Raw genomic sequence first — 16,880 nt, 5'->3', positions numbered from 1 at the left:
GGATCTTAATCTGTGAGACGGGTCAATCCTACCCATATTCACAATAAAAAATAATACCCTTAGCATAAAAAGTAACACTTTTTCATGGATGACCCAAATAAGAGATCCGTCTCACAAATACGACCCGTGAGACCGTCTCACACAAGTTTTTGCCTTTGTTTGCTTGGTTACATTATTTGCATATGATTGAAGCATTGCTGTTATATTCTTTTAATATTTCCCAACTAATGGGGATTGCTCTCTTATGTCTGTGGTTGCCAATCATCACTTATTTTTTCACCTTTTATTTTAATATTATGTTGAAATTTTCCAAAAGAAAATTTTATAATATTTTAATTTAAATTTTTTTTATCAATAACAAGATTTTTATTACTCTATGTAACATAGTAATATCGTCCAGTAACCAATGTTTGATAAAATTTAATCATCTCAATATATATAGTTTTACACAGATGAATATTTTTATTCAATAGAATTCATATTATATTATAAATAATAATTCATATTATATTATAAATAATAAATAAAGAAGATGTGAAATAACTCATTGTAATAAAGATGATTTTCTTTGTCACATATGATTGAGTGAATGTAAATTTAGCTAATGAAAAAGAATAAACGTAAATAGCCACTTATAAACACGGATTGTTATATTTACAAGCATTTATTAATTAATTATGGCAAATTTTATTTTTTGATCCATGGTTTTTTTTTTTTTTAAGAAATAAAACAAAAACGTGTTTCTAATTAACCAGAAAATAAATTTTGCCACAAGGAATAATTGCTTGTAAAATTGGATAAAGCAATCGAATCATTACATTCTTTTTCGACCATTATTATGGTTTATACAGCTGCACATTGGCTAAACATTAAAGGATAGAGAAAGACAAAACTAAAAAGCGGAGAAAAAGAAGAGGTCCATTATTAATAATTTAAAAAATAAAAAAAGTTGGAAAAGAGTAGTTTACTGTGTTGGCACGATCCGCTGGACTTTCAGCAAAGACGGTGAACCAAAACCCTTCTCACTTATTAGCTCTCGATTAAGAGGATTCCTTCTCTCTCTTTATAGAGTCTTGTTGTTTCATTACATTTTTGGATCGTGTCTGCTGTGGTGTGGAGCTGCGCCGACCTCTGATTGGCAATCCGTCATAAAGATTCCAAGTGAGTTTGTCTATCATTTTTTACTGTATTTTTGGCCCATTAGGCAGCAGATAAGATCTAAGTTGTATTTTTAGAGGAAAGTGTTGATTTTTACGGTTTTGAGTCCACGTGGTGGGATTTATTACTGATTTTTTGTGTTTTTAGGTCAAGATTCGTTGGAGTCTGGTGATGAAAAGAATGGAAGTTGAGTTATACAGGAACCCAGATTAATTTTTTCTTGTTTCGTTTGATTCCCAGTTAAAGAGCGAGAAATAAGAGGAAAAGGTGCAAAAAAGATTAGTCTTTTACCTGTCGGTGCAGAATACGATCGAGCAAATATTTGAAATTGGATAGAGCTGTTTGTGAATTGATTGGCACTGATGGATAAAGGCAATGAAAATTTGGTATCTGCTAGGAAGTTGCTAAAAGCCAGTGTAGAGAAATCCAAGGCTTTGGGTTTGTCTTTAGAAGAAGCTGGGCCAAGATTGGACGAGATTAGCCAAAGACTGCCTGCTTTGGAACTGGCGATTCGACCGATAAGGGCTCAAAGAGATGCCCTTGGTGCTGTTAGTGGTCATATAAATCGAGCCGTGGTCCCTGCTGCTGCTGTTCTTAAGGTTTTCGATGCCATTCATGGGCTTGAGAAATCGTTATCCGATCCCCAATATGATCTTCCGGGGTATCTTGGTGTGCTTAAACGGCTTGAAGAGGCATTGAGGTTCTTGGGGGAGAATTGTGGGATGGCAATTCAGTGGTTGGCTGATATCGTGGAGTATCTGGAGGATCACAGGGTGGCTGATGAAAGATTTATTTCGGGTTTAAAAAAGGCACTTAACAGTCTACGGGAACTTGAGGCGGGGGAAGAAAAGGGCCATCTTGATGGGGGCCTTCTTGAAGTCTCGTTGGATAGATTGCAAAACGAGTTTAGGCGCCTTTTAATTGAGAATAGCGTTCCATTGCCTATGTCCTCTCCAACCATGGCAGGCGAACAGGCCTGCATTGCTCCATCACCTTTGCCAGTTGCTGTTATCCAGAAATTACAGGCTATTTTGGGGAGATTGATTTTAAATGACAGGCTTGACAAGTGTATATCCATCTATGTTGAGGTCCGTAGCTCAAATGTACGTGCGAGTTTGCGAGCACTAAATCTAGATTACCTTGAAATATCTGTGTCTGAGTTCAATGATGTGGCAAGCATAGAGATATACATAGCTCAGTGGGGTAGGCATTTGGAGTTTGCCGTGAAGCACCTGTTCGAATCTGAGTACAAACTTTGCAATGATGTGTTTGAGAGGATGGGATTGGATGTGTGGAAGTCGTGTTTTGCAAGAATAGCTTCCCAGGCCGGGATTCTTGCTTTCCTTCAGTTTGGTAAAACAGTCGCCGAGAGTAAGAAGGATCCTATCAAACTTTTGAAATTGCTGGAAGTTTTTGCATCCTTAAATAAACTAAGATTGGATTTCAACCGTCTCTTTGGTGGAGCAGCCTGTGCGGAGATCCAAAATCTAACTCGGGATCTAATTAAGAGAGTGATAGAAGGCGCCTCCGAGATTTTCTGGGAGCTTTCGATTCAAGTTGAACTGCAGAAGCACACGCCACCTCCTGTGGATTGTAGTATTCCAAGAGTGGTGACTTTTATCACTGACTACTGCAATAAGCTTCTTGGGGATGAATATAAGCCAATTCTTACGCAAGTTCTAGTCATTGAAAGAAGTTGGAGGCATGAAAAATTCCAAGAGAGAATCCTCACAGACGAGCTTTTGAATTTGGTTAAGGCCATCGAACTGAACTTGGAAACATGGTCCAAAGGTTATGAAGACGCTGTTTCATCTTATTTATTCTTGATGAACAATCACTGGCATGTCTATAAGTATCTGAAAGGCACGAAACTTGGTGCTCTTCTTGGAGATTCTTGGCTAAGAGAACACGAGCAGTACAAGGAGTACTATTCGACTACATTTTTTCGTGAGAGCTGGGGAAAACTTCCAGCTCTCTTAAGCCGGGAAGGTCTGATTCTTTTTTCAGGTGGGCGTGCAACGGCTCGGAATCTTGTAAAACAGAGGTTAAAGGCTTTTAATGAAGCGTTTGACAACATGTATAAAAAGCAGTCCAACTGGGTTATTTCAGAAAAAGATTTGCGGGAGAGAACATGCCAGGTTATTATTCAGACAATTGTACCAGTTTATCGCAGCTACATGCAGAATTATGGCCCGTTGGTTGAACAAGACCAAAGTGCAAGCAAATACGCCAAATATACGGCTCAGTCTTTAGAGAAAATGTTCGAATCTCTGTTCCATCCAAAGCCAATGAAGCAATTCAGTTTTAAAGTGAGGCAGCCGAGTGGGAAATTTAATAATGGAGCTCATGTGGATCAGTATCAAACTCCCCCAACTGTGAAGTGATTACCTATTTGGAAGAACCATGCATCAAGATCTATTCGAATCAGTCCATGATCTACAACTGTGTGTATATATTGGCTATTTGAGTAGCGTGTCCACAAATCCCATTCAGATATAATAATACAGGCGATATGGGAATCGTTCCTAGGTTGGTGACAAGAATTCTGATGAGGTGAATGTCATTTGAACTTCCGGAAGACCCTTTCTTCAGCCGGATGAACCTGCCATCTTGATGACTTCGATCTGTTTAAAATTAATTATAAACTATTTATTCATACCATATGTTAATTCCCTGTTCAATCTCTATTTAAGCAGCAGCACAAAGTTCCCTTTAATTTTCGAGCAGCCAATTATTTGGGATTAGTTTGATGTGATGTTTAGAAGTTTTTAATGTTTCTTGGACAAGAACAGGTAGAAGGGTACATTAACTGTAAGAATTCAGAATATAAGTGTTATTGGAACTAGGTTGGTTTCTATTGTTTCCGGTGTTCTGAAAGACTGAAACAGCCACACACCACTTACCGCATAGGCAGTTTTTATTTTTTTACCAAAATATTTAATTTGTTTTGTTTATCTCTTTATTTCTCAAAGAATTCTTCTATATTGAGTTCAAATTCAAAATCAATGACATAATTTTTTTTCTTTATATGATATAAATTGATTGAAAAATACATCAAACAATTATTTTTTTAAAAAAATTATATATATTACATTAGGCGACTTCTGAAAATCGAGGTGATTAGAAGCGTCTAGGTGATAAAAAAATGATTTTTCATTAGTTGTATCAAGATATGATGTGTTCATTTAAGGGACCTGCTGGAGTTTCTGCCATTTAATTTTACAGACGTATGAAAAATAAAAATTTAGGTGGTGTATTGGTTCTAAATTTTTAATAACTTTTGTATAATTTAAAATTTTAGAGGTACTCAATATAAATTTTTATATACTCTATAAAAGTTTAGTGATATTCATATTAAACTTTTGTAGAGTTTTTAGAAGTCATGCGATATTCAAACTTGACTTTCAAAATTTTTACAAAAGTGTAGAGGTATTCAAAATGTTGGTGAACTTTTAATGACTCCTTGAAAACCTATTAAATATGAGAATTAAAGTCTAATGTACAACTATAAAATGTTAAAAATTGTTTTTCCTTCAACCTAAATATTTGGATTAAATTTAAATGAAAAATGTCTAAAACTCATGTATACTCATTTTCATTTTTATTAAAAATAATCTCTATACAAAAACTAGTTAATTCATTCTTCTCTTTTCCATGTGTTTTTCCTATTCTTTCATAGACATATTTTTTTCCTAGTGCTAATATTTATTTAGATTGTTTAAAATGAATTAATGTCATTCGTTTTATTTTCCCACTTCGATCACAAAAACATTTAAAATAATATTTATTATTTTTAAATAAAAATATTAAATATAAAACAAAAAAATTATAATATTTGATTGGTCCAAGTAATAATTATTTTTAATAATTAAAATTTATTTATTTGATTAATTATTATGTAAAAATTGATGTTTTAATTATTTATTATTATTATTTTTGAATTTGTGGCTTGATTTGATTATAACTCAAAATTCATTCATACGATTGTGAATTAAAGAATTTATTCACTTATATATATTAATTGACACAGTGTCATACTTTTAAAAATTTATGAGCATACACATATAAATATAATTATATGGAATTAAATATATTAAAAATTTATAATTCACATTAATTGCAAATATTTAAACTTCTTTATTCTATATTTTCAGGTAAAAATAATTTTTTATTTTATTGCTAGACATATTTTCAAAAACAAAATCAATATATTCTTTCACTAAAAAAATTAGTTAAAACGAATGATATTATTTAATTATTTATTAATATTGAAAATTTATTGTTACAAATTTAAAAAATTATTAATAAATTAATCAAATATGTTGAATTATCGATAATAATTGAAGTTTAATTGCAATAAATTTATTATTTACTCATTCTTTCATAAATCAAATCGATGAGTAAAAATTATTATTGATGGATAAAAATATTTTAATAAAAATAAAAATTATTCACGATCAATTGCTGGTTCAAATAAAAAACGCAATCATAAATTACAAAATCCATTAGATTCTATAAAAATGTTTAGAAATGTCTATAAAAGTTCTGTAAAATAAATTTACAAGATTATATGAACATTTTTATAATTATGTAAGCTTATACAAAAGTAAGTAACTAGAAATTTATCAACTCCATAAAAATATATCATTTTAAAAAAGTTAACGAATCTATGCAACGAATACACTCCAGTACTCGTGATTGACTAAATATTAAGTATAAATTATTAATTTAAATATCAATATTAATACTTTGATCGGAAAGTAAAGATGTTTTATTATATATAATACAATAACACTATGTGCAAACTAAATGAAATCACGTTAAATTTTGAATTTGCTTAAAATATTTAGATATTATGTATGTACATCAACCAACGACTATTATCTATAAGAGATTGATCCCCACTAATTTAGAATACTTCTTCTTGAATTATTAATCCTACATTCATTACAATCACTTTTAAAATTTAAATAGACAAAAAAAATTATTAATTACTAGCAGATTGTTGCACATACGATTTGTGTATTCCGAAAAGAATAGATAAGAAAGTTTTTTTTTAAAAAAATAAAATTCTTCAATTTTGAAATTAAAATGACATGAAAAGAGAAATGTGAACTATTAAGTAAGTGTGTAAAATATATATTTAGAGCGATAAAAAGTTTCACCAGCATTTTAGTCCACATGAAAAGAGAAAGGTGGAATGATCATATTAATTTTGAATTCTTCTTTTCGAATATTTTAGTCCCACTTTCATTCGAACAATAATGTTTCAATAATCAATTTTAATTTTAGTTAAATACTAGACATAAATTTTATTAATTTATATAACTTAAATTGTTGTGTAAGTTATCATCTCCTTAAATTAAATAATTATAAAATTGGGTTGATCCGGAAACCGCGACTAACAGAAAAACAGAAACGGATAAATAAAAATGCCCCTTCGACTGGCTCATTTTCCCTCTCATTATTATTTTTTGAAACTTAATAAATTATGATATTCCTAAAATTATGTATTATAATTCACGCACTTTATTATAGATATATAATATTTTGATAAATTTATGTAAAAATCAAACAAAAATATTTTATACTTGAAAAGACCTATAAGTATTATAAACCTCCATCTTTTTTAATATTAAAAGTTTAATTTATCAAATTTTGATCAAAGCAATGCATATGTTCTTATAGTTTCCGAACATGACTCATACAATGAATGAATCCTTGTTTCAGTCTGCTCATATCACATATGTCTTCGTAAGGATTGGTTTGCGATTTACTAATCCTTGGATATGTGTGGGCAAGGTCCTTTTAGGTGATAACAAACCCTGTAAAGTAATTGGTAAATGCACAATAAGGATCAAAATGTTCGATAGAATTATGAAAACTTTGACAGAGTCAGATATTTTCCAGGATTGAAGAAGAACCCGATTTCCTTGAGTATGCTTGACCATAATGGATACACTTTCAAAGGAAAATGTGGAGTCTATTTCAAGAGGTTCCCTGACTATTATGAAGGCAAGAAAGTTAAGGGAATTTATATACTAGAGGGAATCACAGTTATTAGAGTTGATGTTGTTTCATCAATGGTTGATTATGATGTCACCAAATTATGAAAATGTGTATTGGGCATATCATTGAAAAAGGTCAGGCAGAACTAAGTAAGCAAAGACTTCTTTGTGGCTAAAAGATCGGAAAATTATATTTATGTGAACTTTGTATATTTGGAAAATAGTGTCGAGTGAAGTTTAACACATCAGTACATCGGACGAAGGGCGCAATAGATTACATCCACTATGATCTATGGGGTCCTTCTCGAGTTCCTTATCTTGGTGGTGATAGATACATGTGAACTTTCATTTATGACTACTCAAGGAAGGTTTTGATATACATCTTGAAATATAAAAATAAAGTCTTAGTCAAATTCAAGCAATGGAAAACATTAATCGAGAATCAGACATGAAAACAAATCAAGCGTATGAGAATTGAGAATGGTTTGGAATTTTGTGGAAGAGAATTTGATAATTTCTGCAAGGATCAAGCTATGTGAAACATCATATTATGAGAAATGCTTCACAAAAAAACGGTCATACAGAATGAATGAATAGAACTTTGATAGAAAGAGCCAGATGCATGCTCTCTAAAGCTATTAACACAACTTGCCACCTAGTGTACATATGTCCATCTTTTGGAGACTCTCGAGGAGATGTGGTCGGGTTCTCCTGCCCAACATGATAATTCGAAGATATTTGGTTGTCTCGCTTATGCTCATGTAAATGAAGACAAGATTGAACCCAGGGCAAATAAATGCATTTTTCTTGGATATCGTGAAGGTGTGAAAGAGTAAAAGTTGTGGAACTCTGATATAAGAAAATGCATAATTAGTAGATATGTGACTTTTAACGAAGCTGGAATGCTTAATACACCGAAGAAGTTGGCATTTGAAAAAGAAAATATCGATATCTCGAAGATGGTGGAGCTTGAAGTGCAATATACAACAGAAATATCAAAAGATCAAGATGAAAATGTGCAAGAACATTCAGTTAGCTAGAGACTGACAAATGAATTATGAGACGTGCCGTTTTTATAAAAGTGCTGAGATGCTTATTTAATTTTCATGAGCTTGAAGTATGCATTTTCGATATTTCATAAGGGATTTTGGTACAAATAACTCTAATAACTTTTTTTTTTTGATTCAATAACTCTAATAACTTTTATTGGATAAAAGAAATGGAATTTTTCTTCATATATTAAAATGATCAAGTTAGTTACTCCAAAAAGTTTATGCATTATTATACAGTATTATTCTATATGGTAGTGATATTTACACTCCATATTTTACTAATCACACTCTACTATTATTTTTTACTCTACAAGTTGACAAAAGTACCCCTTAATTATTTCTTTAGATTATTGGAATATTAATAGTATATACTATTAATTAAAATTAGTTACTAACTTCAATCATAAAAAGTACTAAGCAATTATGAATTATCTTTATCACATCAACATTTACAATATCCATTTAAAATTAATGTTAATATCTCACTAAAATAAAAAATTAATTATATATATTTTTCTTTAAACTAGTCTTGGTTTTTTTATTTTATAAGTATAATATTTTATTTAAGGAAAAAAGTGAGGGTAGGTAGGGAAATAGAAGGAAGAGGATGGCAACGAAGTACGATGAGTAGCAGATATTAGAATCTATTATTAAAAATAAATAGGCTCAATAAGATAATTTATATGATCCTCGGTCATCAACCATATCAAAATAATTCTATAGTACAAATATAATGATATAAATAAAATCATATATTTTAATATTTTAATTAATAAAAAATATGTTATTTATTTATCATAATATAACTTTTAAATAAATATAATATTTTTATAATAAAACTGATTTTTTAGTTGAATAATATATCAATTAAATTATTTATAATAATTTGTAAATAGTAGTATAGGCTTATTTTAAGTCCATACGATAATTTATTTTATTTCAACATTTAAGCATTTTCTAGAAATTTAATGATTAATTAATGAATATTTTCAATTTTTATCCAAGATACATGTAAAAATAATAATAATCAACAACCGAAAACTTCCTAAAATGGAATTTTAACGTTATGTCAAATCTTTTCTTATACGCACCAAATATTTTGTTTCCAAATATAATCTCACAACGGTACAATGGGCAAATGCACGAAGTTTGAGCAGGCGCCAACCCGATTTCGTCCTCTCCCGTCCGATTTTGTCGCCGCTGCTACCTGTGTGCCACGGGAAACAGGTCGTCCGACTACCCTTCAACCAGCCCAATCCTAGATGGTCCGAATCGGACGATTTGATCAAGACTCGCGCGTCCCGAAACTCCAAATTGCGACCAGAAACTGCGCGCTCGAGTATTTCAAAAAATTCGGCTATTACACCGTTTATTCCTTCGATTTCAGGCTGAGTTTTGGTCGAAATCGAAGCTTATGATAATTTCGAACCAATTCCAATCTTATCCAGTAATTTCCAGCCGCGATTCGAGCTTTCCGGCGAGTTTCGTCGCGCGGCCACCAGCTCCGATCACGACTCGAGTTTGCTTTGAATTTTTGGACTTCAATGGATGGCAGCGCCTCTCCCTCCGCCACCGCCTCCATCGATTGGATTTCCGACGGCTTGAGGAATCAGAGCTTTGAAAGTGTCAAGGATGATAGAGTTACGTTGCTAGTAAGTCTGCAAATCCGATATCCCCATTTTCCCTGTATTTTACTACGATTTCCATTTTCAATTTTATTGATTTTCTCTTCCTTCTGCTAATTCGATGAATTTTGTGTGTATTTATATTAGATCAATCTCGAGAATGTTGACTCCATGTATAGGAGTCTCTAATTCTTTATTCAGCTGTTTAGTATTTTTAGATTGAATACGTTTGCTGTTAAGAGGAACTCTTTTTGTACTGATATATCAGATGATAGACTACGATTTTATTAGTTCAATTTTTAGGAAAATATTTCTTTACAAATGACCATCAAGATTTTGTTTTGGTCCTTAACATTAGTTTCTGAAAATATCCTTATTGTTAGTTTTGATCTAGGTGATTTTATTTGCCAAACTTCGTTAGGTTTTTGTTATAGAGTTGTCCAAAAGGGCCAAAAGCTAGTACTAGAATAATTAGTCTTAATTATCAGATACTTCAGTTTGACATGAGATTAGACATATATAAAAACCGATATTATTCTGTTCTTAATGAATGTTGTTTTCTTCAGCTACTTCAATATGTCAGAAGCTTAAAGAAGCAGGTGTCAGCCGGTGGTAGGCAACCTAATGGATATGTAAATGGACCTGCTGCATCAAGGTCTACAAGCTCAGTACTTGAAGTGAATGAGTTTTGTCATGCCCTTGGAGGGAAGAGACCGATTCATAGTATCTTGATTGCAAAAGGCATCATATTTTTGGGACCACCCTCTGCATTGATGGTTTCATTGGGAGGTAAAATTGGTTCGCCGTTAATTGCACAAGCTGCAGAAGTGCCAACTCTGCCTTGGAGTGGTTCTCATGTTCGTATCCGTTTCTGAAGCCATGCCTCTTTGCTTAGAAAGGTATAATTATTGCCATATTTTAGTTAAGTGCCAAGTGAACTGTATCATTTTGACTAGGAGCAAGCATTTTGAACTTGATTTTTTTGAGTTTCAAGTTTGATTTTCTTTGTACCATAGTTTCTGTAAGACATACATAATTGATCATGTATCTAACTATAGGTCCATAATGATGATGAAGTCCGGGCTTTATTCAAGCAAGTTCAAGGTGAAGTTCCTGGGTCTCCCATATTCATAATGTAGGTTGCTTCTTAGGTTAGAACATTATTTTCTTGTACTCTAAAGTCTAAGGAGTGCATCAATGAGATTTTATTTTAACATCAATATGGTTTTCTTTCTCAGATCCGACATCTTGAAGTCCAACTGCTTAGTGATCAATATGGAAGTGTTGCTGCTTTGCATAGCCGTGATTTCAGCGTTCAAAGGGGACACCAAAAGGTTAGTGTTTATGATACTTCTGAATATAATATGAAGGGAAAGAGATATGGTGTAGGAGCAATAGTTAGCTATTTTCTGTTCCCCATATGTTATTTTGCATATTATAATGGTAAGCATATATGCGATCCTCTGTTAAGAAAAATTTCCTTCTTCCATAGAACAACTGGGCTACGTATTGTCCCAAACACAATGCTATTTTAGATCGAAAATTGAATGAGTTGTGTTTTTCGAATTACTGGGAACGTTCCACACATTATCCGAAGTTCGTGTTCAAATAAAAGTTGTAGATTATCAAGTTTGCTTTTCCAATGGTGATGATTTGGGTTTAAAACGAAAGAGATGTAATTTTTACTAATAATGGAAATAACCTGGACAATTCTTTTTTAATGCAAATTCTAGTGGTTATGATGTTACAATGTTCAGAATGTCTGAGATGTTGAAATGATTTTCAGTTTTTCTGTCAGACCCCCTTTCTGTTGTTAGGCACATGAAAATTAACATAAGAGGAAGCCCTTTTTCACAATTTTTCCAACAGATAGCGTCATCCTCCAAGATCTAATTTTACATGGAAAATTTTTTTTTATCGGTGTCATCAACTTGCGCCACTAAGTTAGTGGTTTTAAATGTAAGAGATGACATGTGGGAAAATCGATTGATTAGGAGATCTAAATTCCATTTAGCTGGCCCCGCAACTAGCGAGAATATGCTATGATAATGGTGATGATGATGATGACTATTTTTCAAACTTTTAGCATCTTTCTTCAAGATTCTAATTTTACATGCCGGTTCTTTTTTTATTGGTATCATCAACTTGCGTCACTAACCTTATGTTTTAAATTTTGTAGTTGATGGGAAATAAAGCTTTTTGAGAGCTNCAACTTGCGTCACTAACCTTATGTTTTAAATTTTGTAGTTAATGGGGAAATCAAGCTTTTTGAGAGCCTTTGCGTAAGGCTTGACGAGAAGTTACTTTCTATGTGTGATAGTTTTATCCACTACATATAAAAATGAAGAAATTGATGAATACTTGACTCTTTCTAGTCTCGGAGATTATGCGAACATTCTTTCAAACGGAGATAAGTGATTTTCCTCTTCTTTCTTTTTATTGTTTCAGTATCGGCGGTGAAAGAAAGTTAGATAGTTAAAAATCCTAAAACCAAGTCACCTAAACTTTGGCTTGAGAACTTATTTTTGCAAATTAGTTATCCTAACATTTTTATCCCAAGGGATTTTTTTTATGTTAGGGGAACTATTTTGTTCAACAAGATTCTCATCCATAATTTATAAAAAATTAGTAATTTGTTATAAAACTCATATTGAAATATTTGAAGTTATTTTTGGACTCATCTTTATGATTAATTTGTGCCTGCAGTATTTGCTTTGATGTCTTCCTCGAGGACCGAAAGCGAGTGGTCAGTAATCTTGCATGATTTATGTTGGCAACCTTTTTGTTGATATCAGAGAATTGGAAGTGGAAGACGCATTTTACAAGGCATGAATAAACATTGCAATTCTCTCTTTCTCTGGCTCTAAATGGGTGCAATTATTCTCTGGATTCATTCTTCTGTTTCATCCAGGTTCACTTTATCGTTTTCATCCTCCAAGATTTTAATTTTCCGTTCTTTTCTTATTGGCATCATTCACTTGCGTCACTAACCTTATGTTTTAAATTTTGTAGTTAATGGGAAAAACAAGCTTTTTGAGAGCCTTTGCTCAAGGCTTGAGGAGAAGTTACTTTCTATGTCTGATAATTTTATCCACCACGTACAAAAATGAAGAAATTGAGGCAGACATGACTTTTTCTAGTCGCGGAGATTGTTCCACCTCTCTTTCAAACGAAGATAAGTGATTTTCCTCTTCCTTCTTTTTGTCGTTTCAGTATTGGTGGTGAAAGAAAGTTAGATAGTTAAAAATCCTAAAACCGAGTCACCTAAACTTCGGCGTGAGAACTTGATTTTTGCAAATTAGTTCTCCTAACATTTTCATCCCCAGGGATTTTTTTTATGTTAGGGGAACTATTTTGTTCAGCAAGATTCTCATCCAGTAATTGATCTTAATAAGTAATTTGTTATAAAACTATCTTAAAATATTTGATGTTATTTTGGGACTCATCTTTATGATTAATTTTTGCCTGCAGCAGTATTTGTTTTTACATCTTAATCAAGGACCGAAAGCGAGTGGTCAGTAATCTCGCATGATTTATGTTGGCAACCTTTCTGTTGATATCAGAGAATCGGAGGTGGAAAACGTATTTTACAAGGGCTGATTGAACATTGCATTTCTCCATTTCTCTGGCTCTCCGATTACTCTATGGATTCATTCTTCTGTTTCATCCAGGTTCACTTTATCGTTTTCATCCTCCAAGATTTTAATTTTACTTGCCGATTTTTTTTTAATTGGTATCATCAACTTGCGTCACTAACCTTATGTTCTAAAATTTTTAGTTAATGCGAAAATCAACCTTTTTGGGAGCCTTTTCTTAAGGCTTGAGGACAAGTTACTTTCTATGTCTGATATTTTTATCCACCACGTACCAAAACGAAGAAATTGAAGCTGACATGACTTTTTCTAGTCTCGGAGATTGTGCCACCTCTCTTTCAAAAGAAGATAAGTGATTTTTCTCTTCCTTCTTTTTATAGTTTCAGTAGTGGTGGTGAAAGAAAATTAGATAGTTAAAAATCATAAAACCGAGTCACCTAAACTTTGGCGTGAGAATTTGATTTTTGCAAATTAGTTCTCCTAACATTTTCATCCCCATGGATTTTTTTTATGTTAGGGGAACTATTTTGTTCAGGAAATTCTCATCCAATAATTGATCTTATTAAGTAATTTGTTATAAAACTCATATTAAAATATTTGAAGTTATTTTGGGACTCATCTTTATGATTAATTTGTGCCTGCATCAGTATTTGTTTTGACGTCTTACTCAAGCACCGAAAGCGAGTGGTCAGTAATCTCGCATGATTTATGTTGGCAACCTTTCTGTTGATATCAGAGAATCGGAGATGGAAGACGTATTTTAAAAGGCCTGATTGAACATTGCAATTCTCCCTTTCTCTCTGGCTCTGCAATTACTCTCTAGATTCATTGTTTTGTTTCATCCAGGTTCACTTTATCGTTTTCATCGTCCAAGATTTTAATTTTAGGTGCCGGTTCTTTTTTAATTGGTATCATCAACTTGGGTCACTAACCTTATTTCTTAAATTTTGTAGTTAATGGGAAAATCAACTTTTTGGAAGCCTTTGTTGGAGGCTTGAGGAGAAGTTACTTTCTATGTCTGATAGTTTTATCCACCACGTACAAAATTGAAGAAATTGAGGTTGACATGACTTTTTCTACTCTCGGAGATTGTGGCACCTCTTTTTTAAAAGAAGATAAGTGATTTTCCTCTTCCTTCTTTTTATAGTTTCAGTATTGGTGGTGAAAGAAAGTTAGATATTTAAAAATCCTAAAACCGAGTCACCTAAACTTTGGCGTGAGAACTTGATTTTTTCAAATTAGTTCTCCTAACATTTTCATCCCAAGGGATTTTTTTTATGTTAGGGAACTATTTTGTTCAGCAAGATTTTCAATCCAGTAATTGATCTTAATAAGTAATTTGTTATAAAACTCATCTTAAAATATTTGAAGTTATTTTGGGACTCATCTTTATGATTAATTTTTGCCTGCAGCAGTATTTGTTTTGACATCTTATTCAAGGACCGAAAGCGAGTGGTCAGTAATCTCGCATGATTTATGTTGGCAATCTTTCTGTTGATAGCAGAGAATCGGAGGTGGAAGACGTATTTTACAAGGCATGATTGAACATTGCAATTCTCCATTTCTCTGGCTCTCCGATTACTCTATGGATTCATTCTTCTGTTTCATCCAGGTTCACTTTATCGTTTTCATCCTCCAAGATTTTAATTTTACTTGCCGATTTTTTTTTAATTGGTATCATCAACTTGCGTCACTAACCTTATGTTCTAAAATTTTTAGTTAATGCGAAAATCAACCTTTTTGGGAGCCTTTTCTTAAGGCTTGAGGACAAGTTACTTTCTATGTCTGATATTTTTATCCACCACGTACCAAAACGAAGAAATTGAAGCTGACATGACTTTTTCTAGTCTCGGAGATTGTGCCACCTCTCTTTCAAAAGAAGATAAGTGATTTTTCTCTTCCTTCTTTTTATAGTTTCAGTAGTGGTGGTGAAAGAAAATTAGATAGTTAAAAATCATAAAACCGAGTCACCTAAACTTTGGCGTGAGAATTTGATTTTTGCAAATTAGTTCTCCTAACATTTTCATCCCCATGGATTTTTTTTATGTTAGGGGAACTATTTTGTTCAGCAAATTCTCATCCAATAATTGATCTTATTAAGTAATTTGTTATAAAACTCATATTAAAATATTTGAAGTTATTTTGGGACTCATCTTTATGATTAATTTGTGCCTGCAGCAGTATTTGTTTTGACGTCTTACTCAAGCACCGTAAGCGAGTGGTCAGTAATCTCGCATGATTTATGTTGGCAATCTTTCTGTTGATATCAGAGAATCGGAGATGGAAGACGTATTTTAAAAGGCCTGATTGAACATTGCAATTCTCCCTTTCTCTCTGGCTCTGCAATTACTCTCTGGATTCATTGTTCTGTTTCATCCAGGTTCACTTTATCCTTTTCATCGTCCAAGATTTTAATTTTAGATGTCGGATCTTTTTTAATTGGTATCATCAACTTGTGTCAATAGCCTTATTTCTTAAATTTTGTAGTTAATGGGAAAATCAACCTTTTGGGAGCCTTTGTTGGAGGCTTGAGGAGAAGTTACTTTCTATGTCTGATAGTTTTATCCACCACGTACAAACTTGAAGAAATTGAGGCTGACATAACTTTTTCTACTCTCGGAGATTGTGGCACCTCTTTTTCGAAAGAAGATAAGTGATTTTCCTCTTCCTTCTTTTTATAGTTTCAGTATTGGTGGTGAAAGAAAGTTAGATAGTTAAAAATTCTGAAACCGACTCACCTAAACTTTGGCGTGAGAACTTGATTTTTTCAAATTAGTTCTCCTAACATTTTCATCCCAAGGGATTTTTTTTGTGTTTGGGAACTATTTTGTTCAGCAAGATTCTCATCCAGTAATTGATCTTAATAAGTAATTTGTTATAAAACTCATCTTAAAATATTTCAAGTTATTTTGGGACTCATCTTTATGATTAATTTTTGCCTGCATCAGTATTTGTTTTGACGTCTTACTCAAGGACCGAAAGCGAGTGGTCAGTAATCTCGCATGATTTGTGTTGGCAATCTTTCTGTTGATATCAGAGAATCGGAGGTGGAAGACGTATTTTACAAGGCATGATTGAACATTGCAATTCTCCATTTTTCTGGCTCTCCGATTACTCCATGGATTCATTCTTCTGTTTCATCCAGGTTTACTTTATCGTTTTCATCCTCCAAGATTTTAATTTTACTTGCCGATTCTTTTTTAATTGGTATCATCAACTTGCGTCACTAACCTTATGTTCTAAATTTTTTAGTTAATGGGAAAATCAACCTTTTGGGAGCCTTTATGAAGGCTTGAGGACAAGTTACTTCCTATGTCTGATAGTTTTATCCATCACGTACAAAATTGAAGAAATTGAGGCTGACATGACTTTTTCTGCTCTGGGAGATTATGCGACCTCTTTTTCAAACGAAGATAAGTGATTTTCTTCTTTCTTCTTTTTATT

The 16,880-nt window shown here is 32.5% G+C and overlaps 1 protein-coding gene and 2 long non-coding RNA genes across 4 annotated transcripts; all 3 read left to right on the top strand.

Annotated features, from left to right (window-relative positions):
• The first annotated feature begins 945 nt into the window (after positions 1–945).
• LOC140961463 (exocyst complex component EXO70A1-like) lies at positions 946–4,120 on the top strand. 2 transcript variants are annotated; one of them, XM_073419988.1, is made up of 2 exons: positions 946–1,161; positions 1,399–4,120. In XM_073419988.1, exon 2 carries the CDS (start codon positions 1,521–1,523, stop codon positions 3,540–3,542), a length of 2,022 nt encoding a protein of 673 aa, XP_073276089.1. In that variant the 5' UTR covers positions 946–1,161; positions 1,399–1,520; the 3' UTR covers positions 3,543–4,120. The 2 variants fall into 2 exon arrangements, with proteins under 2 accessions (XP_073276089.1, XP_073276087.1); XM_073419986.1 differs by having other exon boundaries at positions 947–1,161; positions 1,306–4,120.
• A 6,392-nt stretch (positions 4,121–10,512) lies between these two features.
• Positions 10,513–11,172, top strand: LOC140961369 (uncharacterized). Its single transcript, XR_012172341.1, has 3 exons — positions 10,513–10,742; positions 10,902–10,994; positions 11,082–11,172. It is a non-coding gene; the product is annotated as an uncharacterized lncRNA (long non-coding RNA).
• Positions 11,173–12,502: 1,330 nt separating this feature from the next.
• LOC140961218 (uncharacterized) lies at positions 12,503–13,006 on the top strand. The gene is made up of 2 exons (XR_012172310.1): positions 12,503–12,754; positions 12,856–13,006. It is a non-coding gene; the product is annotated as an uncharacterized lncRNA (long non-coding RNA).
• Positions 13,007–16,880: the final 3,874 nt, after the last annotated feature.

This window comes from Primulina huaijiensis, chromosome 16 (genome assembly GCF_012295235.1).
Source record: "Primulina huaijiensis isolate GDHJ02 chromosome 16, ASM1229523v2, whole genome shotgun sequence".
In the NCBI taxonomy this organism is placed as follows: domain Eukaryota; kingdom Viridiplantae; phylum Streptophyta; class Magnoliopsida; order Lamiales; family Gesneriaceae; genus Primulina; species Primulina huaijiensis.
Note: the sequence above shows the minus strand (reverse complement) of the source record. Positions and strands in the feature narration are given on the sequence as shown.